Source organism: Lichenostomus cassidix, chromosome 3 (genome assembly GCF_008360975.1).
Source record: "Lichenostomus cassidix isolate B80296 chromosome 3, HeHo_3.0, whole genome shotgun sequence".
NCBI lineage: Eukaryota > Metazoa > Chordata > Aves > Passeriformes > Meliphagidae > Lichenostomus > Lichenostomus cassidix.
The window spans coordinates 26,112,713-26,135,398 of NC_139483.1; the positions used below are offsets into that span (position 1 = coordinate 26,112,713).

At 41.3% G+C, this 22,686-nt stretch overlaps 1 protein-coding gene across 1 annotated transcript in view; it reads left to right on the forward strand.

The window, feature by feature from the left end:
• The first annotated feature begins 463 nt into the window (after positions 1 to 463).
• Positions 464 to 22,686, forward strand: part of EPAS1 (endothelial PAS domain protein 1) — a 111,786-nt gene continuing 89,563 nt past the window's right edge. Inside the window, exon 1 of the mRNA XM_085055008.1 lies at positions 464 to 531. Within this exon, the coding sequence (XP_084911134.1) occupies positions 479 to 531 (53 nt within the window). The 5' untranslated portion in view covers positions 464 to 478. The remainder of the gene's footprint in view (positions 532 to 22,686) is intronic.

A 22,686-nucleotide genomic window follows, 5' to 3' on the forward strand; every position in this document is an offset into this window, starting at 1 on the left:
ATCTCACCATCACCATCCTATATGCTAAGGAAAATTGTGTTCCTTGTTTTATGTGCAATCACTTAATGATTCACTCAAATATAAAGCTGTTTCTCTCCTTAGGCATCACTGCCACACTCAGCATTTTTTACTACAGGTAGCAACTTTCCTTCCTACCTCCTCTTACACTTGTGCTTGGGAGGTTTTTGCAACAGGCCTGAAGAGGCAGGTTGGGAGGGCTGAAGCTCTCCCATAATAATATATAATATTATATATATATATATTTGTATACATATATGTATGTATATATATTATATAAAATGAAGAAACCTGTTGTCTCAGGTGCAGGGTGTTAAGCAGCAGCTGGAGATGGCAGAGCCATCAGGAGCTGTGCCAATGCTAGCACCAGCAGCTGTGCTTAATGAGGGATGTGGTCCATGGGAGGCTCTGAGCAAGACTTGTGGTTAGATCCTCAGTGCAGGAGAGGTTTGGTGTGAAGATGTGTTCTCATCACTATCCTGAAGGACAGGACTGTCTGCAGCAGGAATACAGGTAAGGTAGCAAGAATTGCAATTAACCATTTTGGTGGTGTTGTCAGGGATGAGTTTGAGGCGTGAGAAAATAGTGTTTGTATATATGAATACTTCCTGAAAAGTCTGCTGAAAATTGGTCTTTTGTTGACAAAGGTGACTTAATTTTGGAACCTGTTAGCAGAATTCAGTGTTCCCCTGCAAAAATTCTGATGTGTGAGGTGTGTATTTCCCTGCTACTGCACATAGTCTACATGAGCATTCAGTATTTCAGTGCTTTTCTAATATAATAAATAGGATGGTTCAAGGCTGTCTGTAACAGAACTATTTCTTGTAGAAGCAGATAGAAATTGTAGGCTTCTGTTGTGTTGGATCTTGCTCAAGCACAAACTCTGTGCATATTTCCAGAAAAAAAAAATTCTAGTTTTCACTGCTACATACAAGGTGCCTTGTGTTTTGTGAGCTGTCATAGGATAAACTATGGTAAAAATAAGGCATGTTATTTTTTTGTTATTATGAAATTAATTTACTGCTATGTGATAAAGAAATCTTATGTGTTACTAAAAAAACCCTGCTGTGTGAAGGCTTTACTACACACACAGCCTTCAGTCTCTCACCTTAGTAACAGAAACAACTGGCCTGCCATTTCACTTCACTGGGAGTTGACACACAGTGTTAGTTTTAACTGTTCTTTTTATCTGAAAAGTGAAATTAAGAGAAGCTGGTGGAGACTGAATTGAATCTCAAGAAATAGACATTGTAGTAAAGTCTGAAGGTCTGTTCTTTGATCTCTTCTTCTGGTTTGCTCTATAACTTGGATGAATTCCTGTTAGCCCTGTAGTCAGTCTGCCTTGTATGATTCCAGTAGTAAAAGGACAAAAGCTATGAGATGGAATCTTCTGGCACGAAAATCAGCCTATTCTTGCACCTTTCTCATGGAGATGATGAGAAAGAAGAGGAAGAAGTGGTAGGTGAGGTTTTTGTGGTTTTTAGCAGTTCCACAAAGGCAGAAGGAGGCTGGTGATGTTAGAAGCAAAGACAAGTGGGATGTGTAGGGGCTCTGTTTCCTCACAACTGTGTGAAAAAAACATTTATTAGCAATACTTCTGTCTCTTTGAAGGACTGAAATATAATTAATGAACAAAGGTTCAGACAAGCTTCATTTCTGTTTGGTTTATCCTTAGTCTAAGTGCAAATGTTTCCCTTTGGTAAGAGGAGGTGAAATGTTTGTGCTTCTGTGTTTATCCTCACAGCAGGTGTAGCACCTGTGGTAGATCTGCCCTGAAGCACCTGGAGTGAATAAAGACTAAATTACTAAAATTTGGGCTTGCTATCAATATAGGAGGGCACTTGTGAGGAGTTGCTAATTTGAATAAGGGACTTCACTCCTTGTCAGAGAGCCTGTGGGGAAGATAAGGAAATTAGTAGGATTGCCTGTGCTAGTTTTTGGGGTGGGACAGACAGACAGTCATTAAGACACATAAATGAAGCAGTTCTTCTCATGAACCTGTCTTGGGTTTTTATTGTCTGCCAGTGCTGTTGCTATTCATGCTATGTGGTGGAGAGTGTCCTGAGCTGCCATCAGCTGGAGAGCAGAAAAAAGAAACATGGGTTTCAGTCCACCCTCTTTGTCTGTATGTGTTTCTTTTCACTGCTCGAGTTTCTTCTGGAGGTGATTATCCTGTATTGGCACTTGAAAAGATGTGGATGTTTTTGTGTAGGAATCCACAAGTCATAGTGACCCAGGGACCTTGCACTGTGCTGTCACTGGGCAGTGACACTGAGGCCATCTGAACTCCTTCCAAACCTGCCCAAGGCCAGCATTTCTGTGCCACTAGGAAGCTGTGCAGGACACTGGTGGGAGGGCTTCCATAACTGGTATTGCTGGATTGTTCCAGCTGCAGAAGTGTCTGAAATTGGAGTCTGTGAGGGAGGATTTACACTCATGTGGCCTCAGTCTTGGAGGGCTCATGGATGCAGCCTCTCTTACAGCTGCACCACCTCCTCCAAGTTTAGCTTCCTACAAAAATGCAACAAAGTGAGAATTTAAAAGGCAAAACAACTTGGATTTCTTTTTCTTGGTCTATGCCTGTGTAAATGTTCTCCTTCTTACAATTCTTTATAAGTCAATTCTGTGCATTCTCATGCTCATGAAGCAGAATTAACTCAAAGGAAGATACAGCTGAGCAGTTGCATTCACTAAATGTCAAGAAACATCTCAGCTGTGTGTCTTTTCTGTTGGGACAGTCTATGAGATTATCTTTTGGAAGAATGATACAACAACCTGTTGTTCCTTGAAGGATGCTTTTTGTTGTTTAGTTGGGGGATTTTTTTTATTTAGTCATTTGGTGGCTTGGGTTGGTTTTTGTCTGTTTCACCTCAAATTCTTTATTTATTAAAATATTTAAAACATTCCAGTCCCTGAGACAAGGCTTCTCAAACTTATTTGGGAAGAAAGTTCTGCAGACAGCCTCATTCCAGATGCAAACTAAATGCTAGACTATATTTTTTAATATTGCTTATAGTTGCTCAACTTTGTGGGCTTTGGTTGTGTTATTAAAAGGCCTGTGAGTTGTCTTTTTCTCTTCCCTGTTTCATCTTTTATTCAATCCTTTGGTTTATATTCTACCTCTTCATTTCCTTTATCTTTTAGGTAGCCTAGTTTTTTTTCTCTTGCTTCCCCCCCACCACTTTCCAAACATCAAAAGTGTAGAAAATTAAAACTCAAAACTTCTTTCTCAGTGATTCTTGGGCCACTTGGTGATGGATTTTTTTCTCTTTTTATCTTAGTCTCAAGTCACATGTCTGTATCTCTGTGACTCAGAGCAAGGGTGGCTTGTTTGTAGTGTGAAACATCTGAAAACCAGGAAGCTCACAGGTGGTAATTGGAGCTATAAGGAGAACATTCTTTAATTATGTATTTGAAGCTTTGGTTTGTCACTTGCAGTCTTCATTTTGGTATGTACATGCTTTTCTGAACAGAAGCCCCTTCATCCCTCCCCACCTTTGTACATTATTTGATGAATTAAAAAATATTGGGAGATAAAGTGGAGAGCAAATTCAGAAGCAGGAAGTTGTTAATGATGTTTGTCTTTATTGCCCCTTTGTGTGGCTCTGCAGAATAGAAGGGCTGAGGTGGGGCAGGGGGTTCTGAGGGATGGCAGAGAGGTTCTCTGGTCACCATCTTGGCCTGTCCTCTGCATTGGGAGGGAAAAGGGCTCTTGATGGGTGTAACTGAGAGCTTTATAACCCAGAACTTAGTCTACATCTCCTCATTCTCTTCTTGTCTGGCTTTTGACAGCACCATTTAGGGCTGGGTGGCAGCAAGAGTCAGAGGGCAAGGTGCAAGCTGTGCAAGGAGGATGGGCATGCCTTTCCCAGAGATAGCTTGTTTATCCTCCCATTTACTTTCTGTTCCCACTTTACTGGTACAGAGCTGAATCATGGTGCCTGGGCCAATCTATAAATACTCCCACACTAAAGCCAGACCTTTCTGAAAGGCTCTCTTTAACCTGAGTTGGTTCTCACCTGGCTGAATGCACAACTGCATGGGCAAATGTACCACCATGATAAACCATAATGTGAATGAGAGCACAGGAGGGCAAATGAAAAAGTGAGGAAAGGAGACAAGAGGCTGCTGAAGTTTGTATCACTGCTGAGAGACGTGTTGCCTGTCAAATCCCAATGCAGAAGTGTGATCACAGCAGCAGAGCAATGTGTGTCGTGCTAGAAGCTCATCATGTGTGTCTCTTGAAAATCTGCAAAGGCATCTGTCCTCCCTTGTCAAGGCTTGTTAGCATGCTTTGTCAAGAACACGAGAATCTTGTTATCTTCATCTGACTACATGAAGGCTAAAGTGGTTTTTACAGTTGCAAAATGTCATTGCTCTCTCAGAAATGTAGCCCTACAGGGTAAAAGAGTGATTTCTTCTAATAACTGCTAGTTTTAGGACTAGTCAAGGTATGAGGAAGATAAGGAAAACAACTCAGTAACAATAGTACTTGGCCACTGCATGTTCTAGTGTCCACTTTCAGTAATTCTCATGTGCAGTCCAAATACCTGTGCCAGGGATTTTGGTAGGCACAACTGAGCACAGAGGGCATTGGCTCTGAATAGACAAACTCCTGTTAAATGTGATCTCCCTAGAGAATTCAGTTGCTAAGGAGTGCTACATGTCGGGTTGTGTCCATAATCCTACCAACAACAAGGTATGGTCAACTAAAGCTAGAGCTGCAAAGAAGTTTGGACATCCACTGAGGGTTCACAGGATGAGATCCCTCTTACAGTATGGTCTATGATGGAAGAGGTGGTGGAAGTGATTCTGATTAATTTTTAGAAGCTGAGAATTAGGAATACTCTTGGATAAATTGATGAGAACCAGTTTCTTTGCCTCCCTGTGTTGCAGGGGTCAAACAGGCATCTCATGCCAACTAGGAGAAAGCCCTGGATGTCTCCTGACACGTGTTGCACATTAAAATCTTGCCACCACAAAGATAAATGGGAACAGGACTCTGTAGTTAAATTATTTGAGTGGGAACCTGGGGGGTCCATCCCCTTACTCAATGACCCAGCATTTCTTTTGGGTTTTGCATTAGTGCAGTAGAGCAAGATGGTTGGACTGGGCATCTGAGTGGATGAAAAGCAGAACCAGGGAAGTTGGGGCCAGATGAGAGAGATGCCTGGTTTCTTCTGACCTGAGGCTACTGCAGAACAATCTCCTGGATGCCTAGGGAGAGGGGTGGGGGAAAACCTGCAATCTGTCTTCCTCTCTTTTTACACTTGATAATCTCTAACAGACCAAGAATATCTTTTTCAGGTGAAGTATACTTCACTTTTAAGGAACAAAATTCATTTTCCTACGGAGCCCTGACAGTCTTGAATATGTTGCACATGGAAAGTGAAAAATGCAGGACTTGGTCTGTACTTTGCTAAACTCATAGCACACGTGAATATGCTCCCCAAAATGAGGAAACCCCTTTTCCTTTGGTGGTATAAGTAAAAATACCCTGTACTTGAGAGATTCACAAGTGGATAATAACTTGCCTTCGGGTTTCCAGTAGGCTCTTGGCTTTCACAGAAGGCCATTTGAAGCACCTCCTGGAAATGGTGTTCTAGTGATTTCTGTGAAATATTTAGAAAGAGATATTTTTGACAAGAGGCCTGGGATCGTAAATGTCATCTGAAGTAGTTCCCAGAACTTTTTAATGGGGCTAAACACGCTGCAGGGACACTCACGTCCCTCGCTAGGATTCCATCCAAACTCTTGATTGAGCGGTGTTGTAATTGCAATATGTAAAAAGGTTGATTTAACTGCTTTTATAGCTATATAGTAGATTGGACTTTCAAATGGGGGGTCTTATTTAAATGCTTAAATATGTTCTTACTTATTGCTGACTTAGCGGAATAAAGTTATGCAACTTTGGAAACTTATATTTTTTTAATAATTAAAAAAAAGGGCGAAACCCAAACTGAATCCTTTGCCAGTTGGGTATGGATCTGTGTTGGTAAATGATGGAAAGTAAACAGCAAATCACATAGTGTTGTATTTGTGGGTTTGTCTCTGTTGATGTCTGCAGCCAACTACCTTTGAATCAGGAGATAAGAGTGCATGTAGTTCATGGGTGCTTACAGTAAATAATGTGACATTTGGGAATGTGACACTGCAGGCAGTGCATCATTTCAACACAATCCTTACCAGTAATTGCTCCAGAGAATTTTTAGGATGCAGTAGCCCGTTCAGGCTTCCTTCTGGGCCTCCATGAGATAGAAGACATAGGTTCATGTTTTAAGTTCTAAATCACACAGAGGACAAGGGGTTAAACCCAAGCTTCCTGTATCCCAACAGAGCACTCCTTTAACCCTGGTTAATTTGAAGTCTGAATGTTTCCATTTTTTTGTGGGAAGACAGTCTGTTTAGACATATAATTCCAAAGATGAGAGTTTAGGGATTTAAGCAGTAGTTTCCAGGATTTTTTTGGTTTAGGTTTTTTATTATTATTGTCTGTATGAAGACAGGGACATACAGCTAGGAGATGGTCCTTAGCTGCTGTTCTGGAATATGTGAAAAAATAACAGGCAAAGTGTAAATATCCAAATTAATCCCTGCTTACAGCTGTAGTTTAACTTTTCTAGACCTTTCAGGGTTGCCTGCATTATGGAGTGATGTTGCCTGTGGATGCTGGAGTCTTGATAATAGAGATGGGGAAAGAGAAATGCAACCTGACAGTACAGAGCTTTTATTTGCCGGGCTTGGTAAACTTTGTTTGAAACAACCGTGGATCCAAAACTGCTGTCTTTTTCTGTAACTATTTAGCTCACACAGTTACTTCCAGCTGAATTAATCATTCAAAAGACTGGTCTGCTCAAATTTGGTGAGTGCTGATTACCCATCTTTACCCAAAATAAGAGGACAAGGGGACAACAAATAAGCTCTTGTGAATTCCCACACAAAGTTTTGAAATCAGGAGGGAAGACAGACCACTTACAGGTGAAAGAAGCAGAGAGTTCCACAGTGAGATAGCTCACATGAAGTCTTTCTTCCCATTCCTGAGGATTTTTTACTCACAATAACTCTTTCCCTACCTTTCCCTTCCTTCTTCCTTAATAGCAAGTGGAGAACTGTGGGGCAGTCCTTGGCTGTTTGCTTTCCTCACCACCCTTTTTGGCAAAATTGCCACCGTATTTCTGCCACACGCCCCCAAAAAGCCTTTTATAAAAGCTGAGCTGATATTTTAAAGGTATCAATTTAAGTGGTTGCTACAGAAACTTCCATAATATTCCAGCCAATGTTAGGGCTTCAGTCTCAGTTTTTCTTGAGTTTTGACCAGCTCTTGGAAAAGGATGCCCTCTTGGAACTTTAATTCAATTTATGCTGTTTAAAAAATAATTTTTTAGAAGGAGGCAGCCAGAATACATTCAGATAAAGTCTAATCTGATCCGTGTGCAAAGGAAGTGTGTGGGATCTGACCAGGGATGCCTGCAGGTAACCCAGTGACCTAATGTGTATCTCAGAACTTCATGCTCTCCAGCCTTGATCTGAAGATTGTTGCTGGCAGCCCCTTCCTTGCAGCCTTGGGTATTTAGAACTTCCAGCAGTTGTTTTGCCTTTGTCTAGGAGATGGAGCCCTCTGGTCACAGTTGCTCCTTTTGTATCAGTACCTGTAGATTGTAATCAAGTTAACTTTTGACCTTCTCTTTGATACCTTAAATCCCCAAATCATCCTCACTGTGAGGCCTTGTGTCAATTTTGTGTCCTTCTTATAGACAATTTCTTTTTTTTGATGGGAATGTCAAAGGGTCAAACTTTTACTAAAAGGAGCTCCCCTGTACTAACTCATATTTCTAACATGGAAGTACCATGGTCTTTTCAGCATTAATGTGTAGGTGTTCGTTTATTGAGATACTTAATTAACATTAATATTCCTGTTACACAAACTGAGAAACTGGACCTGAGCAGTCAGATAACTTATTCTGAGATGGAATAAATAGAGATGTGGTCAGAAATGGAAATGCAAATTCAGCTTGCAATTGAAAGGTGTGTGTTACTTTCTTCCTTCAAAGTTACCCTAAGAAGTGCCTTTGCTTTTGAAATATTCTCTGTAATTAACATCTAGGTTGGGCTCCTGTCATCAAACTGAGGAAAAACAGATGATCTGATATATACAAATGGATGGGGGTTTTTGCTTTTAACAAACATAAATAAATAACTCTCATTACATACAGGTTTAATTGATGCACCAACACATATATTATTATTGAGACACCAAAAACTTGAAGCAATGTCTAACTTAGAACAGGCTTTAGAGAAGCTTGAAAATCTAGTTGGCAGTCCTAGAAGGATTACGAATTTTCTTACCAGGTTATGACCTTGCAAATTCCTTTATAGGGCTTGTTCTTTGTTAATATCACTGAGGCTGAGACTATTGCATTTCAATGCATCTAAATTCCTTTCCTTTGTTTGCCCCTGGAATGTGTATTCTTAGTCACTTAGCTATTGAAGACTTGGGTGCCTTTTTGTCTCTAACCTGTCCTGGAACACTTCTGTCTCCACGGCAGAAGAGGATAGGTATGGCTGATAATAGTATCTGTTTAACACTTTCCTCTAAACATGTCTCCTGAGTAGGAGGAACAGGCAGGCTACAGCCTGTTCTTGGGTAGCTTTGTAAACTTCTATGACAATGTTTCTAGGCCCTTACAATCACTAAAGAGCAAGAGGGAAGACTAATATTTTCTTAGTTCAAAGCGCTCCAAAATGGATAATCCAGTTTATCACAAATTCAGATTATTCTCTGACCAAGCAGGTTTTGCTTTAGCAGAGGTAAACACATTTAATAAAGGCCAGTTTGTCTAATCAAGAAGCATGAGGATAGCCAGAACAGACACAATTTAGCCAGACAACAGTAGTAACACTATCTTTTTTTTGAAGCCTTACAATTGACTTTACAGGGAGGTAAACCAAAAGACAGCTGAGAATTTTTCTTGATATGTATTTATATCTTTTGAGTCCCAGTAAGATACAGTTCCTCAATCTGTGCTGTAATACTCATAATCAGTCTGTTAAATCAGATACTTGATGCAAGCTACCTGAACAATTCCAATTAATGGGAGAGGGGAACCCCAAATATGTCCTTTCCTTCATTAACAGTGTACAAAATGCAGGAAGGATAATCTCATCACTTCACGGGAAATAGTTCAGTATGTTCTCATAGTTGTCTCCTATCCTGTCACTACTAGGACTAGAGTCACTAGAATTTGAGTAAAGTTGGGTTTATTATTAACCAAAGCTTATGTAAGATGTTATTGCATCTGATTCTATTTTTGCAGTTACTTGGGCTCTATTGATTTCTCAGGAGCAAAATGCTACCTGTGTGAGAGTTCATACAAAGAAATTGTAATTAGCACTGGTTTGGCAGCAAACTGAAATTCACAAGGAGGGTGGTGGCCAGCCTGTGCTTCCTGCCACCCAAAGGGTGATGCCTTTCTTTTTCTGAGACATCTGGAGGCAGGGCTGTAAGGGTGGGATAATACCATGGAAGCCATGCAGCAGGCTGGAACTGGAAGATGCTGGCAGAGTGCTGCTGCCACAGCTGGGAGCAAGGCCCTTTGAGGCTGGTGCCATCCCAAACTCTGGAGTACCAGATTCTGTGCAGGTCCTCCTCCTGTGCATGCAGTGTCCCAGGGCAGGGCTACTCCCACAGACCAGCAGCAGAGCACTCACAAAATTGGCTGTGCAGAGGAAGCAGGGCAGGATGTGCTGCTTTTTTACAGTCCTGTGACAGGAGGCTGGCTGCATGGCCAAGCAAGCACCTCTGGCTGGGTCCTGGACCAGCTCCGAACCTTTCCCAGAGGTTACAGGAATTCTCCAGAACAGTGCCAGCCTGCGTGAGCCTGGTGGTGCTGCACTCAGGAATGTGCCCTTGTGCAACTGTGGTTGGTGTGGGATCGATGGAATACTGCTCTGTGCAACTGGCTGTCAGTTTGTCCTTTTACAGTTTCTCAGTACCGCCACTAGTCTGCCCACCTCCCCCCTCACCCCCTCTTTATTTTTTTTTTAAGATCCCAGAACAGGCACAAATAGAATTTTTCTTAGAACAGGCACTCACAGTCCTGCTGTGGTGGAGAATACCTCCTGCACTCTTTTCCTGCCCACCCCTAACCTGCGTGATGGCACTGAACCCCATGTGCCCTGAGCTGGCACAGCACACCACAGCCCTGCTCCCTGCACCCCTGGCCTTCCCCAAACCTGATGGTGCAGCCTGAGGTCACTCAGTCCTGGCACATGAGGCTGAGGAGCTGTGAAATAAGCTGTGATATTTCCCTGTGAGTGTGAGAGGGGACAGTAGCCACACACACATGGCCACCACAGTGTCTGTTACTGAAGAGGACAGCTGGATGCCCCTGGCTGTCAAACACACTGCACACTTGAATGTGCCGTGCTTGTGTGCAGCCTGTCGGGGGAAAGAGCTTTTTTTGGTGTTTTGGCTTTGCCTGAACTATAAATATATACAGAAATATGTAGGGCTACCTTAAACCTTTTAGTGTCTGCTGCATTCTATCCCACATCAGGGAAGGAGGGGGAAGCACAGAGGTACAAAGGGGGACCTGTGGCTCCTGTGTGGAAATGCACGTCAGGTTTATCACTATCTCTGAGCTGGGTGCCTGGCTGATGCTGACACTAAGCACAGCCCTGGGGAGACATCCTGAGCCAGCAGCAGCAGTTGGGGCTCCTCACCTGTCACCCCCAGGGCAGCTCATGCTGGGTGTCTCCAACTGTCCACAAAACCAGCCCAGGATGAGATAATGCCCTTAGAAACCTGGATGTTTTGCTGACTGAGGGTCCAATCTTGCTTTCAAATCTTGTACCTGTCCTCAGGGGTGAAAACCTTCTGGGGCGTGAGAGCACCTTGGAGTTCCTGTGAAGTCTGAAGTACATGTGGCTGTTTTTGAGAGGAAGATTGCCAGAGCATGTAGCAGCTGTTTCTGGCATGAAACTACAGGAAAAAATGCAACTTATCTGTGCCAGTGACACAAGTATGTGGTAGCTCTCCCAGGCTTTGTCTAAGCCATTTCTCAAGGGGACAGGGGGTGGATTTTGTGGTTCCTTTGGAATATGGGGTGTACCTCCAGTTGTTCCAGAGAGTTCCAGAGCTTGGAGCTGCGGCTATGGAGCACCAATACTTCTGCATGGCATCTGCCAGATCAGGGTTGAGCCCCTCTGGAGAAAAGCTGGCATCTTGAGCAGGGGAAAATGGGCATGTTGCGTGAGAGTTGGTGTCCTTGACTTGTCTTCGTCACAGACATAAACCACTGAAGGAAATAGGCTGGTTGATGTATGTGCTGTTGCTGAAGAGCATTCAAAATGAGAAATCTGTCTGCTTTTCCCAGGAAAGGGGAGGGGGGAGGAATCTGCTTTTCGTCTTTCTTCTCTATCCTACCATAATTAAAAAAAAAATACACAAAACAAACCAACCAAAAACCCCCTCCCCCTATAAACAAACTAATAAAACAACCCCAAACCAAACAAACCAACCCTCAAATAAAAATAATTCCCAGGACCTTAATTGTATTTTAATACCTCCTTGCCAAGCTGCATAAAAATCAGTCAAGTCCCTAAGCTATTTGAGGTGGGGGCTGGACTGAGACTTTAATTGCTTTTTAGGGTCGTAGGATGCTATTTCAGGTTGGAAGGGGCTTCCCTGGATTATCTTTCCATCCTACTAATGGAAGCAGGGTCACATATTCCAGCTGATGAAATGAGGCTATATAAAAATGAAACCAAAGCAAAAATCCTCTTTTCATTCCATGTTCTGCACTTAGGACTGAAGAGTAGAGAGTAACTATATATATATATATACACATATATATATATAGTGTATATATATATATATACTACCTATATGGGTGTGAATGAGTATTCCACAAGCCATGATTGCCACAGAACAGCAATTTTTTGGGCTTTTGTAACCAGTTGCACTCTTATCCCCTGACCTCTCTCTCTCTGGAGCAGAGAGGGATGGGTTGGATCTGAAGATGTGAATGGTCTGGCCCAGCTCTCACTCCTAGCTAGACAGTGGAGCCATGGCAGGATCACACTTCCCAAAATCCTGATTGCAATGGGCAAAACCCTAGTGCAAATCTCCTGGCAGAACTGCACCATCCATAGAGGAAGTGAGTTGCTGCAAAAAGCAAACCCTGGCCCTTCTGTACTTCTCAAATATTAGGAAAGATAACAGGGATTTTTCTGGAATAAATACAGGACTATGGAGAAAAAAGTTGGAAAATTAGATCTGTTTTTTTTAAAAGCATGGAAATCAAGGTAGCTTTCTAATAACATCTGTCTTGCTTTTGCCTTAAGAGAAAGCAAGCCTTTTAACATTTTCCTATGGCGCAGTGAATCCAAACACAACAGCAACAAGCTGGTTCATGGGAACCGGAAACTGAGACAGGCTAGAAAACAACATCCTCAGGGAAAAAAAAGAAAAAGAATGCTGCTTTCAGGGCTGTTTCTTTTTTATTTTTATTTTTATTGCTGTCGGAAACAAGTGACCTACTGCAGCCAAGTAGGCCTGGGGCTAAAATAAAAGGATCTTCAGAAGGCAACCAAAATACACAGACCAAATGATGTACTCAACATGAGTGTAATTGCTACTGTGCAGTCCTCTCCCCCTACCAATGCCTATCATTTTAATTTCTAAGGGAAAAACAAATGTAACTGGAAAGTTTCTGTGCCTCAGTTATTGTTCCCAAAGGAGGAAAATATTGAGCAAAAGTGAAAATAGACAAGGACATGAAGTTAAGGGGTGGACAGAGACACTGGAGGAAGATTTGATGTACAATGGTTCTCACCAATATGAATGGACAGATATAGAAAATCAACATTGGTGTATTTGTGTGCCATAAAGTTGACAGACAACAAAACCTGACCACAATCAGGGTTTATTTTAAGATGGAATAAGATGCAGGAATTGGAGTGCCAGTTTTTTCAGCAAGACATAAGTCTAAGAACTGGAAAATAGGATGTTGTTGTAGTCTGTTGTTCCTGCTGCTATGTGACTCCCCTGTGAGACACCAATCCAGTAATGTGCCCACATGTGCTAATGTAATTAAATGCAAAAACAATTAAAAGTGGATGTTTGCTTCAGTCAATTTTACAGACATAGGAAGAGCAGAAAGCAAAATTACAGGATTTTGTGGATCCTCCTCCCTATGTTTTTCTGCTCTTTCTGTGAACCTAAAAAGCCTCAGATGCTGACAGTGTGATCAATATGCTCTGACAGCTGTATTCCAATGACTTCTGCATTCTTAAATTACATAGATTTGCAACTGAACTAATACATGCAAAAGTTTTTCCCTTATCAGTCACAGCTAACCTTTTGGGTTTTCCTATGAGGAAGAGCCTTCTGCATAAGCTAGCAGATCAAAATTTTAGTGAAGCGTTTAGATGGTTGAAATAATCAAGGTGTTGCTATTTCAAAAACTTAGAAAGGGAGGTGCTTTTTGCTTTTAATTTGGAGAACACCAAGAAGTGTGTCTTCAGGTCCTTTTCAGTTTGCTAATTGTGCTGCTCCCTGGGGCTCTGTGTGATTCCAGTAAATAACCCCCATCAGATTTGGTTGTTAGTACCTGCTAATCTGGACTGATATGCAGCTCCTTTCCTTGGCTACTTATTTCACAGCAGAATTGCTTTTTTAATGGGGTATACATTTCCCTTTTTCCCAGCTTTCCTTCTAGTGTCTAATTATATCCCATGGTTTGATTTGTATTTGTGTAAATACCTTCATGTTTTGGACTTTAGATGAAGACTCTCAAAAATTCCCAGGTCTGTCTCCCACTGCTGCTGGAGACTTCTCAGTTGGACTAGATATGTTTAGCTCTTGTGAAGAAGTCTCAATCAGTTCCTGCAACCACATAATTGTTTTGAAGCTCTTTTCCCAAGTCCCTCATGTTTGTTTACATCTTTCTGAAGTTCAGATGAAAATACCACTGTACTGTCACTGGCCTTGCAAAGAAATACTTTTTGCCCTTTCTGAATCCAGACCTCTAAAGACTAAACTTGGTTGTGTTGCTGTTCTCATGTTGTGGTGCCTGATCTCACTGCACGGGACTAATTGGCTCTTGCTGGAATTTGATTTAAATGATGCAGCTTTGCAGTGGGGATGAAATAGGACCAGCTCTAAATTTCACAATTCCATGTTACTGTGTTTTAACTAACATTTGTCAAATTATTTGCCTTTCAAACACTGTATATATCTGATGTTTTCCTAGGTTTGATTCCATTTAACATTGTCCTTATTCCTAACAATTTTCTGGCTCTCTTTTGTTCAACACATAATCTGTGAATGATGACTAAGATGCCATCCAAACCTGCTTTCAGTATAATTCAAAAAATACAGAGGGAAACTTGGTCTTTCATAACTTTATCCTTTTCTTGAAGAATAGTATAATCTTGCCATGGATCCCAAAAAGAACATTCATTAAAAAAAAAAAAAAAAAAAGGCAGAAAAGCTGGAGCACCACTTCTTTTTCAAATACTCCTATAGCTCAACTAAACCCATTGGCTTTGTCCTAGACAGATCCTTACAGTATTGCTCAGCCTAAGTGTCCATTAAAGATCTTGATCTTCATTGATTTACACTGGCTCAGAGTTCTATAAGAATATGTACAGACATTTTGTAGTCCTGTTATTTTGTTTTACTTCTGCTCAAACTGACCTCCACGAAGTCTTATTGTTAGGGTGATATAATTATACAAGTAATGACAAACTGTTCTGTGATTTTTCATTTTCAGCCATACCGTTTAATTTCTCTCTAGCACCCCTTTAATACTGCCATAATCTCATCTCTTTAAAGACTGATGTCACATACCTGAGACTGAAGTGAATTTAGTTGTTAAATAGCACACAGTAAATAGCTAAAAGTGAACTTCTTTTACTGTGGTTTCAGTTAATTCTTACACTTGACTTGCTGAGATAAAAACTTAAAGTACTCTTTCACCTACTCTCAGTTCACTCATTCAGCCATTTCTGTGTAGAAGCAGATTTTTTATTTTCATGAGCATCTGTTTTATAAAGAGAGTGTCCAAGGTGGAAAATGCTCTAGGGGCAGGAATGAATGCAGTACAAAGCAATGAAGGTAGGAAGTAAACTTGCAGGTGATGGTGGAAGAAGGCCTGTGCTGCATTACTGCTTGTCGGTGGGCAGAGTGTCCTGAGGTACCAACAAGTGTGCAGCAAGCTTTCCCAAGCCCTTTTACAGCCTTAGAGGCAACCCATCTATAGCACCCATTTGCAGAAAATCCCATTAGAAAACACCCAAAATATTTATTCTACTACAAAACAACGCAGATTTTCTGTGGTAAAATCACTTTTTTTTTTTTTTAACCTACTTTGAATTTCAAAAGCTTATCATCAACCTCCCTCCTTTTTCAGTCTCAGAATCAATGTACAAGAAAACATCTTCTGTATTCCAGCGTGCTGGTGGAATGGGGCTGTGCACTTTGACACGGCTGCTGCTCTTGCCCTGTTCCTCTGCTTTAAAGTGTGCTTAAATAGATGTTACATCCCAGGGTTGCCTGCCGAGGCAGAGGGCATCTGTCTCCTGATCCTCTGCCCCTTTTGGCAGAGGCATCAGGCAAAGCATGGCGCTGGTGGTGCCATGGGCCAGCAATTCCAGGCAAATGCTGGAAAAGCAACCAGCTATGATGGGATTGGCTTGTAGTTGATGTATGGTAACTTAGATTGAGATCAAGAGTGGTGTCGTTTTCCCCTCGGAGACAAGGGAATTTGTTGCGGTGCCTGTGGCTACTCCCATGCCCTAAACGCTGATCCCATTGCTAGAGAGCCTCTGCAGTTTATTTCTCCAGTGGTTTTACAAGCTAACCACACCCGCCGCTGGTTTCTACAGTACCAATTTACAAGACTGACTGGTTTGGATGAGGAAACCCACATTTCCTGAGGTATCCCAGGGAGCTCAAAAGCCAAGATCTTAAGAAAATTAAGAGATTTTTTTCCCCCCAGCATTCAGCTTTAGAGAAGGCTGTTTGTTTCTCCTGCTGTGGAGGAGGCAGCTGCAGACACTTGCTTTCAAACATCAGGAACTTCTGGTATTGCTCTCGTTGCAATGGTTGGAATTGCCAGCCAGTTGTTGGTTTTAGTCTTGATCCCACAATAAATTTCTGTCCTAGGAGTAATCAAACTACACTCCTTGAGTGCTTTCACTCAGGTAGGTGAGAAGCCAGGTAGAAAAGGCAGAGGCATCTGTCTTTAACCACAGGGGAGAGGAGGTTTGTCTCACTCTTCTGCACCAGCTGCACACTGCTTGGACTCTGAGATGAGCCAGCCTTAATACTAGCACAGATTTGTGTACTTTATACGCTTTTTTTTCTTGGTTTGTTTCCTCCTGGGTTAATAATAGAATGTTTTGGGTTGGAAGGGCCTTTAAAGATCATCTAATTCCAAGCCCTCTGAAATAGGTGGGGATACCTCCCACTAGACCAGGTTGCTCAGAGCCCTTTTAACCTGTCCTTGAACTCTGCCAAGGTTGATGCATCCACAGCTTCTCTGGGCAAGCTGCCCCAGTGCCCCACCACCCTCACAGTAAAGAATTTTTTCCTAATATCTCATCTAAACCTACTGTCTTTAAGTTTGAAGCCATTCCCCTTGTTCTACTATTAACTTCTTCATAAAAAGTCCCTCTCCAGGTCTCTTGTAATCCTGTTTAAGTGCTGGAAGGTGCTGTAAAATTTCCTCCAAGTTTCTCTTCTCTAGTGAACAGCCCCAGCTCTCAGCCTGTCTTCACAGGAAAGCTGAAGTGGCTGATAGGAACAGCTTAATGTAAGGCAGGAGTGGGTGTGGGAAGCTGGATGCTGACAATACTTCTCACCTGTGATGAACAGTTAGATCAGCACATTTGGTCCCCCGGAGCTGCAGTATTTTTCCTGCAGACAGGCCCAATTTCTTTGGACAATTCTTGTAACTGGGGAGGGAGCCCAGGAGGAAAAGGCTGATCCACACAAGCCTCAGCCCCTCTGGACCTCCAGTCGTCTGTTGGAGCTTTCCTGTGCTAGCCCTGCATTTCTCCTGAAGTGCTAGAAAGTGTTACAAAAACTATGCTTGAGGAAATATGGAGGGATGGAGTCTTTTTTTTTTTTTTTTTTTTAAAAAGCATTTGACATTTTAATTAATGTCGTTTAATGCAAAGTTCCTAGAATTAGGTCTCTTTTTCCAAAATTACCTATAACTGTCCTGAGAGAATCACTTTGTCACATCAGTTTTATAAAAAGGCATAAAAAAAAGGCAGCATGTAAGGAATTGCTGGCATAATTCTAAACAGAATTATTACAGAATAATTACTGTTAACTGCTGTGTACTCAAGGAACTGAAAATGTAACTTGCAGGCCCAACTAGGTGCTTTGAAATAGTAAAGTAATTTTGCAAATGAGTTATAGACAAGATCCTTTAGGGATACCATAGAGTAGTGCAAAGCTAAGGCTGTACATCTGAAATTGCAGAATCAACCCATGTAAAATATATAGCTGGAAAAGTACATTGGCACAACAGCATGTCTGATCGATTTTATGGCACATGTTTAGCAAATGCTGAAGCAGGCGAGTCTGCTGCAAAATGATTGCATCCCACCTAGTGAGGTCCGTGGGACTTCTCTTCATCTCCCTGGGAAGTGCTTTTGGACATCTTGAAAGAAAAAATGTGGTAAGGTGTGTTCCACCCTTGAAGAGGCCATAGCCTGACACACTAATAAAGGGTGGGGAAGGAAAGATATAGGAAAAGATAAAGGGTCACCATGAAATGATGGTCTGATAACACAGCCTGAGCACATTCACAATTTGATGATTTATTCTCGATCCTGAAACTTGCAGCAATCCACCCACTCACTGCCCCCAAAGTTCCAGAGGCTTCAGCAGTTTCCACAGTAAGCAGTCAGTGTGATATATTTTCTAGGAAAATATTTTTGTAAATAACAGCAGTGATGATAATTGCTGTTGGAACCTCAGCTATTGCATTTCTCACCTTATAGTTTCCTTTAAAAATTATCTCCTAATCCTTCCCAGGGCTTCATCCTGCCAACTAGCTTCTATGTTCATCTTAGAAGGGCTCAAGGTATACAGTTTTTAAAATGTGAGATGCTCTTGTTAAAGGTAGATATCTTAATGCCCCACCTCCTAGCAAGTACAGCCTCTCACACAGCAGCATGCAAGGAAAACTTTGAATTAAGATCCTCACTCCCAATGAATCTTTAGTGTGTTTTTCTGGCAGAAAGGGAGGCTGTTGGCCTGTGAAAGGATGTCACATGGCTGTGAAACATTCAGGGCACTGGTAGTTTCAGCTGCAAGCACGACTTGACAAAGAATCCAAGATCCTAGAATTCTAGTGCTACTGCTTATGTAGTTAACTACTCTCATAATAAATATTATTATTGAAAATAGTAATTATTGTTACTGAAAGAGACCTGTATGTGCCATTTTGTATTGTCCCCTCTTTAAAGCAAATACTGTTTTTTCTTTGCCTGAAAGTGTTTATTTTTAAATAAATGTCATATAGCAGTGAGAGACTTTCTTAAAACAAGAGGCATAGGAGAATGGGAAATTACACTTGTTTACTTTTCCCAATAATAAAAAAACAGGTAATTTCTTTCAGCTTCCCTTTGCTTAAGAAATGTGTTTAGATGAATGCGTTGGAAATTAAGGATCCAGCCAAGTGCAAGTACAAGTGCACACTTGTGTTCAAGCAGGAGTCATTATGGGAATTGCTCATGTGCTTAAGGTGGAGCATGTGCTTTATGCTGCAGAGCTAAGTGAGCTGGCCTTCTAATGTCAAGACTATTTTCTTTTTTCTTTTCTTGTGGTGTTGTTTTCTCTTCTTGTAATGTAAAATAGTTGCCTATGAAGCTGACTTAAGTAGCACAGCTGTATGTGGTGATGCAGACACATGCAGAAGCTCCTGGGTGCAGATGACCCCATGTGGTGGGGTACAAATGGTTAACAGCAGCCAATACTCTTAGCTAGCCACAAACATTGGTTATTCCACATCAGAACTATCAAACCTCTTCTTCTGACAGCCTCACTCTAGAGCTCTTGCTTTGCTGCCTGACAGTCCATCTCTTTAACTGTTGATGAATAGCTACGTGTCATAAACCCTTAACTAACATTTTAAAAAGTAGTCATTTAAAAAACTCATCAATTTTTTGAGTTTTTTGATCTGCTGTGGGCAGTTGCCCCGAAAGGGCATTCCTTTGACCTATGTGGTTGTATTAAAGATTCTTTTTCAAAAGTTTGACTATTGTTTCCATGCATTCAGGTTTGAGGATAAAGGAAATCAAACCTTGATTGTCCATGGCAACAATTCACTTTCTGTTTTTGGAAGGGTGCTGTCTTTTTGTTCTTTGCCATGTATTCACATGATTTAAACTAAACAACAGCAACAAAAAAGACAGCCAAACAAAAAAACCTCACTATCAACTATTTATGGTATCAGTGCAGTTGTATGAACTCTCAGGATTTGGAGTTAGTCGTTATAAATCTCTATTGGTAGGAATAAGATTTTAAGTATTTCCCAAACAGGAGAGGGCCTCTGCCTCTGAGGGTCTGGGTGCAGAGATGGTGCACACAGAATGCAGAGATGTGAGCAGCTGAGGAGCTCTTATCCATCCACAGACCTCACTCCAGAGAAGTACTCAATGTCAGTGTCTGTTTTTCATGGCCCTGAGCCGAAATAGCCCCAGCCTGGGGTAAACTAGAAATATGGTGACCAAATATGGTGATTCTCTGCCTGAAGTATCTGTGTGTGACTCAGTGCTTTAGACTTGTGCATTTTGAAAACAGAAAATTTGGTATTTTGGTAGCAGGAAGACTCTCTGGTTCAACACACCTCTCTAGAACATTGTAATGCTTTTTTTAGCATTCCTACAAGTAATCCAGGGTTAATATGTCTCATGAACACAAATGAAGCCTGAAATAAAACACAGGGTAAAAATAAAATGATTGGTTTGAGTCATACTTGTGGGATTTCCATTGATGTCTTGGATTACATATCAAACTGGAAGAGCATAGGTTTAGATTAGATATTAGGAAGAAATTCTTCACTGTGACGGTGGTGAGGCACAGGACGGGGTTGCTTGGAGAAGTTGTGGATGCCCCATTCCAGGGAGTGTTCAAGATCAGGTTGGATGGGGCTTTGAGCAGCCAGGGAAGTTGTCCCTGCCAACTGCAAGGTGTTGGAACAAGGTGATCTTTAAGGTCCTTTCCAACCCAAACCCTCCTATGACACTATAAACAGGTGAAAACCATGGTATTTGTTCAAAGAGAGGTGTGGAGGAAGAAGATGCATATTTGTACTGCAGTCTTACTTACTGAGCTACAAGTATTTAAACTGAATTCTTCCAGGGCAGGAAATTCTGACCTATTTTATATTAATTGAGTTCATTAATTACGAGGTTGCTAACTTTAAAGGAGGCACCTGATCTACAGCAATTGAGTAGCTGCATGCATTCAGCCTTCCTCTGCCACGTACTGGCAAATGAGACTTACGTAAATAAATATATAAAGAATAAAATGCTTTCTTGTACTGTAGCCATATGCTTGGACATATAACTTAATTTCTATCTTTGTGTTTATGCTTTACATCAACAAAGGTTTAGTCTGCATTGTTATTGGAAGCCACTGCATTTAGATGGAGTCTCTGCATTTATAGGATTCATAAAGTTGGAAATAAAATGCTATGATGGAATTAATCCATATCTCTGTCAGATTTTCTCATGATAATAAAAATCTTGTGTAAAACCATATCTGCTAAAGCAGCATACAGACCATCACTGTCTGTATGCTCCATCAGGCAGGCAGCATTCCACTGCTGCCTGCTTGTGGAATTTGTGTTCCTGCAGTGTAGTACTTAGGTTTGATCTAATTCCCACTGCAGCCTGCAAGAATCTTCAGACTGATTATTTTCATTTGATAAGTGGTTAAAGCCTGTGATCCCTCACTCTTTCCATGATAACTGGGTGATTGCATAACAAAACAAACTCAAAGATAATCCTAAATCAGACAAGTCAAAAGAACAAAGGATTAGTGTGATAAAGCATCAATTTAAATTAATTTTTTTCCATCAAGTTGGGTTTTTTTAACCAAAATTAAATTTAAAAAAACAAGTGATAAGGTTATAAAAATAATTTTAGAAGGTGAGGATTGCAAGGCATAGACTGTTGCACAGGCAGAGTAAGTGGTGTTACATCTCTGAAGATTTCACCTGCTGTATCTTAATATTAGCTATGGTGATGACATGCGAGCATGGGTAACTCCGTATAAATCTATTTTTCTCTTATGTTTAATGGGAGAGGGTGTATGACAGATGTGCAACATGAAGCAAATTAACAACATGTAGAAGTCGACAGGAAATAGTTAATAATTCATGACTTCTGCAAACTGTGGTACCATGTATTTAGATGCCTGTTTGTTTCAGCGCCTAAAAGGCAGTGTCAAAATGTACTGTAAACAAGAGATAACCTTCTGTGAGATACCTGTGTTAAACTCCTCCTGAGAATTTTTCTTACTACCACAAGTATTAAAAATAATATTCTAAGAGACAATCCATCCTTCTAGGAAAATGCCAAATAATAAAGAACTCACCCTGTTTCTAGTAACCATTCTCCTTTCGCTGCCTCCTTTTTTTTTTTCCTTTTTTTTTACTGATTAAAAAATACTTCCTGGTGCAGTGGGAGAACTTGGCAGGCAGTCTGCATTTCAATTGAGCACAACTGCTGCCTTTTCTTCCCTTGGATTCTCCTCTCAGCCCAGCTGTAGTGGCTTCCTCTCTCTGCTGGCTCTGCTCCTTGTGCATCCAGGACCAGGTGGAGTCTGGGGCTGCAGTTATTTTCATCAAAGCTTTAATGCTGTTCTTCCAGCAAAATGTTATGGAATTTTTTGCTCCCTAGTTTTCAAGTCTTTTACATTTGAGAACAGAAATGTTTATGAGGCACCAGTAATAATATAAAGACCCATAATACATTGAATTTGAAAAAAAAAATAAAATAGCCTGAATGGAAATCAGAACATGCCACATTACAGTAGCACAGAGAGATGTGCTCCCTGCCCTGGTGGCTGGTAATGGGATTAGTCATAGCTAGAACCTCATCATGGGGAGTTCTGTGGTGAAGGCACTCTGAAACCAGATGTGATGTCTCAAAGGCTGGTGTTCTATCACCAGGAGGCAAGGTCCCCTCACTGATATTGACATTACACCTACGTAAATAAGTCCACTGACACATGCTGCTTTCCTTGGAAACCGGTTTTTCATTATTGCATTCTAAGGAAGAGTAAGGAAAAAAGTAGGCAGGCTTTTTCCAGGCAGGCACTCAAAAGACTGACACCCCTAGCAAAGCAAACCAGGCAATTTCAACTTGGTTGTTTACCGGTTGGTATAATTTCAAGGTTAGGTTATCTCACAGAGTTATTTCTAGCACTATTCACCCTTTGAAATTTGCCTGCTTGCCCTCTCCAACACAAACATAACCAGATTACTTGGTATAGCTGCAAAGAACACTGACAGATCCCCCTGTCTGTGTGTGCAGCTCTCCTCCACCATGCAGCTCACTCAGAGAGAAGCTAGAAGTTGTCAAGCACCTGTTTCAACATGCATAAAAAAGCATGAAAGAGCACAGCTCTTCTGCTGT